Here is a 5,766-nt window from a genome sequence, read left to right on the forward strand (position 1 = left end):
ATTCTCTAAGGAAAAACGACAAGCCGATAATGAAATTTTATCCATACAGTCATTGTCACCCGTGTCAAATAAATTAAGTTCTGTAAAATCTTGTACTAAGGCTTCATTTTTTTGTGTATACTTGAGAGACGCTGGGTACAAAAGAGCTACATTATCTTTTGTGATTAGCCTTGATTACTGTACTGATTGATGGAATTGGGTTGGTCAATAGTAATACTATGTCCTCATTTGGTATTACATAGCAGGTTTCGGAAAAGTACTGTGGTGCGACACTATACTGACGACTGGGCTCTCTTTTTACTATAACAGCCTAACGAATAAGCTATTCATGAGACATACAGCTCAAGCTTACACAGGCAACAAAGCTGTCTCGTATTGCACACGACGGTTCATCTTTCTAGTTTGTTTATTTTTAGGATGTGTTGTTGGCTTGGTTTGTTGAAAGCCTGCTGATCGGCTGTGGCTGTCATCGATGATCGCACTCCTTCGTTTTTCTTTTTTCTTGGGTCGATTCCATAATGAATACGAAGCATACCGTTTCATATAGTTTCCTATTCTTCCCTTCGTGAGAAAAAACGTGTTCGCACCGCCTCGCTTGCATTATAGCGTCGGTCTTACTTTTGTGAACCATAATCACCTGACAGCCTGCTCGGATTTGTGCCGAAGGATATCGTGCTGTGAAGGCTGTCATTAGCGAGCCCATTTGGCATCCCAAGTAACAAAACTGGTTATATCAGAGTTTTATAGCGGTTGTGGGCTGTATCAGGCAGTATAGACATTTGATAGAACTAATTTTGTTATTTGGGATTGCATGCGTGTGCTTTCGTCAGCTGTGCACAGCAAAAATAGGAGCCGAATTAGTTTAAAATTTGCTGTCTCGGAAAAACAGTACTTTTCAACAGGCTGTCGCATAGTTAACCCTTAAATGCGCAATGTTGTTTTAAAACAACACTACTAAAAACGTTTCAAAATATACGTATTTCAGTATTTTTTAGAAATAGAATTTATTAGAACAGCTCTCTAGACTCTAACGAAAAAAACTTAACAGCTGGAAGTACTGTATTTGAATGTTTTGTTTTCATTTTTGCTGTCAAAATCTCGGAAACGAAATAAAACATGGCGATATTTCCGACTGGTGCTGACTGTCTTTGAAAATAAATTTTAAAATAACGTTAGTGGTTAGTGAAAATGTCTGAATTATCAGTAATTATACTAACAAAAGGCCAATTTTGAAGTTACTGTTATCAAAAGTAATTTTTAAGACTTTATTCTGCGTTAAAGTCACAGTGTTGTTTGAAAACAACATGGTAATATTTGCACATTAAAAAGTAAATCTTTCATTTTTTTATGCATATTGGTTAGTTTCAGAGCAGTAAACCTGTTAAACAATGATTTCATGTTTTTAGATGATTATTTAAAGTCGTGCGCATTTAAGGGTTAAAGGGACTAACGACCTTCTCGGGAATGGGGTTCCATACGGAGTGTGGGTACCCCATAAGGAGGAAAAATGTTTTTCCGTACGGATTTAAAACTGTTATTTGTCTTTGAAAACATTTGAAAACCAAATATGGTCAGAATTTTTTTCAATTTTTAACTTTCTTCTGACGATTTTTTTTTTAAATTTAACAATTACATAATCAACACACAATTTCCTATTATTGTGATGCTGAAGTTTCAGGTAAAAAAAGTCTGTACTGCCGCAGGAAGTAGGAATGTCAGAATAAAAAACTCTATGTGAACTAAAACATCGATATTTTTAGTGTTTTTATTATTGTTCGTCGTATATTCTTCATGCGTTCGTGTAAATGAAATGTTTAAGGATACTTGTTCAAATCATGTTTAAAAATTAAGCATCGCAATTTGTTCTTGTGTTTTTACTGTTCGTGTACTGCAAATCCATTTTTTTTTTACACAACGCCTGTGTCCTGATTATTTTGATGAAATTTTGTTCACGATCATATGTCAGACTACCAAAGAGGTGATTTTTTTTATATTATGTTTTTTTTGTGATGGATTTTAGAATTTCAAATTTTCGCTGTTCGAAAAATTGGTCGCTTTCAATTCAATTCCTTTATATTTACCCTATGCGCATTGAGGAGTTGCAAAAGAGTATTCAAACAAAAAGAGAAATAGAGAAGGAGAGCTAGAGAGAGAGAGAGAAAGAGAAAGAAGGAGAGATAGGAAGAGAGAGACAAAGACGGGAAGAGGTAAAAAGAGAGCGAAATAGGGAGAAAAAAAGCAAAAGAAAAGGGAAGAGAGAAAAATTAAGAGAGAGACGAGAGACAAAGGGACAGAAAGAGAGATGAAAAAAGATAAACAGAGATGAAGAGAGATAAAGAAAGAGAAAGAAAGATAAAGAGAGAGAAATAGAGTGAGAGAAAGGAAGGAAGAGAGAGATAAAGAAAGACAGAGGGGATGAGAGATAGAGAGAGATCGACAAAGAGGGAGAGAAAGAGGAAGAGAAAAATAGAAAGAAAGATAAACCGAGAGAAAGAAAGATAAGTCGAGAGAAAGAAAGACAAGTCGAGAGAAAGAGAGATTAAGAGAGATCGAGAAGAGAGAAATGGAGAGAGAGAAAGAAAAAAAAAGAAAGAGAGAGAGAGAGGGAGAATGGAAGAGAGAGAAAAATAAAGGAAGAAAAAGAGAAAGCGAGAAAAAAGGAGAGAAAGAGAAAGCGAGAAAGAGAGAAAGTACGCTAGCCGCTGGTAGATATACATTAAGATAGAATGCAGTGAAATAGAGAGAGAGAGAGATAAATTAAGAAGGAATAAAATTAAGCTTAAACAAAAAAGTTTGAACCAAATTTAATAAAATAAAAAAACAAGAAACAAAGTATAGAAAAGTAAAAGTATAATAAAATCTCGTATATGGCGATTGAGTAGATGTTCAACTTTCGACTTATCTCACAACTTAAACTTATTTCACTTCTGACTTTCATCTTAACTGTTATATTAATGATAAAAACCATTAAAGTACGCAGTGTTTCTCCGCTATCGATTTGTTAACCATAGTTGGATTTTTTTTCTTCCAGCGCTCTACTTTTGCAGATTCCGACTATTATTGCGCTTATACATTTTAATACACCGGTAGTTTACGTAGCGCTTTGATAATTAATCCATTTTCAATATCAATCTGTCTGATAACATGATTTAAATTTCTTTTTAATCTTAATTCGATTTCATTTTACAATTTTAAATTTTGACTAAAAAATTTTTTTTCTTTATATTTTACTAAACTTCCTGACATATTTGTAGGTGCTGTTCTGTTAGCTTCTGGTAAAATAATGTTGGTCCTTTTCTCGGGCACATGTTTTATGTTTTATTTTTTCCAACCAGCCCCTCAGTGCGTACGGCTACGTTAGCAGACCATGCGTTTGTAAAACAAGCAATCTCACTCCGCAGGTAACAAGATTACGCGGCAGTGCAGATTGCGAAGTGCGCATAATCATCTTGCTAATGGACATACCTGATGGCGCCCCGTGCCGCACCGCTGTGCCGTTCGCCGCGGAGAATGCGATTTGTGAATTTTGATTAAAAATGCAAACCCATATGTTAGAGGTCTTGTTTTTCCTATTTTCAACGGTTGATCCGACGACGATGATGGTTCAACATTCACTTTTTTTTCCTCTGACTGTCCGTGGTTTTTCCTGTTACGCAGCGACCCATCTGCCCTGTGCAATGGCGAGCTGGGGAGCAAGACATTTTGGACTCCCCGCGAACTATGGGTTTTACAGAAGGAAAACTTTACCTATGTGGGTTATGTAACTCTATGTTTATTGCCTAGGCGATCTATTGAAACTACTTAAATGAAAGAAAAACGAAGCATTTCTAAACGTGCCTCCTCAATACAGGTTGGACACGTAAGCGTCTTGAACCACCTTCAGGGGGGCACTGGTTGTACTGGCACATCGGCGGCACTTTTTCTTGGCTGGAGCAACGACAGTTGACTGACTGGAGTACCCGCTGAGGCCAGGGTTCTTGATGGCGACGTCCGTCAGTAGACCGACTGTGCTGCCGACTACATCGCTGTGTGACGTTGTACTCACATACGTGGCTTCCGTTGGCAGTACTTTGACTAGGGGGGCTACGGTAGTACTGACCACTGGACCATATTCGGCAGATGGAACATTGATCACTCCCAGCTGGTTTCCTCCTCCACTGGGGAAGCTGGAGTATCCGGAGTTACCTAGATCGACGTAACTATCGTATCCACTGGCGGAGGTGCCACTTCCTTGGGTGAAAGAGCTGTAACTACTTCCACTGGAGTATCCACTGTTGGCGCTATCATCAGTGGAATGGGATGACGATGTGCTGTAGGTGGCGGTTGCAGGAGTGCTACTGACGTACGTGTAACTTGGAACTACGTGCTCTTTCACTGTACTGTACACAACTGGTGCTGGAGTGCTACTGACAAAGGAATAACTAGAACCGGATGATTCGGATGAGTATTTGCTGGAAGCACTTTCCGCGACTTTTTTGTGGCTCACAACAGGGGCAGCCGTTGATGAAGAGTAATGCACCTGCTTGTGTTCTTCCTTGTTTTTGTACTTGATAAAGTAAACTTCGGGTTTGTTTTGCTTAGCTGGTTCCGGTTGTTGGAGGATTACTTCCTGCTCGTGTTCGGGCTTCTGATGCAATACATAAACGATAGTTTTTTCTTCGTTTTGCGGTTGAGGTGGTAGCACGACTGTCTTCGGCTGGGGTGGGCTTGGTGCCTTGATGAAGATAATTTTGTAGTGGGTTTGTTTGTGGGCGGCCGGTTGAATTACTCGCGGAGCCTCGTAATCTTCTTTGTCTTCCGGTGGAACGTGAACATACACATGCTTGTAGACTTCTTCAATGGTTGGCTGTGGTTTCACCCAGATGCTGCTGGTTTGCTGCTGATGGTGATGATTTATTTTTGCCGGTTCCGTGTACTTCCAGCTGCTGGATTCTTTTTGTTGTACATTCCAACCGTGTTGCTGCTGGTACGAGTGTCCTTGTTGGTGCTGAGTTGAGAAGGATATTTGGGTTTTCAAAGGTTGCACAATGGAAGTTTTCGAAGGCAACTGGTACAGTTGCGGTGCTGGTTGAACCGGAGCGTATGTTGGTAAACTATGCTGGAAAAACACTTGAGGCTGCGGGGCAGGTTCTTCACAGTCATCACTGTCGTGGGAAAAACTGGGAGCCGACGGAAAAAATAACGTACTGCTTACGGCTGGCGGATTGTAATTATATCCTTCTGGAGCGGCACTGGCCACGGCCGCCAGCGCACCGAACAGAAGCACCAATTTCATACTAGGCTCTCAACTATCAACAACTCAACTTAACATATGGCACTAAAGACAAACACTGATAGCGCCCTAATCGAATCGAAATTACGAATAACAGGGGACATTCGAAATGTTCCAATTTTATAGACTTCGGCTCGGAAGGACATCAGCAGACGGCTTTTCAGATCAACAGCCTCTTTGCGGTGTGTAGTGCGTGGCTACCGCAAGTCACCCGATTTGCCATACCTGCAAAGATTACGTAATTGGTAACCAAAACTCGAGACAATCTATCGACCACAATGACTTTCGTTGTCGATCGGTTTTATATCTGGATCACTTTGGGTCCTACCCACAGCGCGCTAAAAGTACATAAACAGTCAACCCCGGTATGTGTGCGCTTGTGTGTGTGCACGACAATGGCACTCTCCCTGAAGGGGTCTTTGCAGTGGCAGCCCTCCCGGTGACCCCAAAAAGTAAACTGGTCTGGTGGAGCAGGTTTCAATTTCGGCAGCCGC

General features: G+C 40.2%; 1 protein-coding gene across 1 annotated transcript; it reads right to left on the bottom strand.

Moving 5' to 3' along the window:
* Positions 1 to 1,747: 1,747 nt before the first annotated feature.
* LOC129732262 (uncharacterized) lies at positions 1,748 to 5,526 on the bottom strand. The gene has a single exon (XM_055692964.1). The coding sequence runs from the start codon at positions 5,273 to 5,275 to the stop codon at positions 3,842 to 3,844; it is 1,434 nt and encodes a 477-aa protein (XP_055548939.1). The 5' UTR covers positions 5,276 to 5,526; the 3' UTR covers positions 1,748 to 3,841.
* Positions 5,527 to 5,766: the final 240 nt, after the last annotated feature.

This window comes from Wyeomyia smithii, chromosome 3, assembly GCF_029784165.1.
Source record: "Wyeomyia smithii strain HCP4-BCI-WySm-NY-G18 chromosome 3, ASM2978416v1, whole genome shotgun sequence".
NCBI lineage: Eukaryota > Metazoa > Arthropoda > Insecta > Diptera > Culicidae > Wyeomyia > Wyeomyia smithii.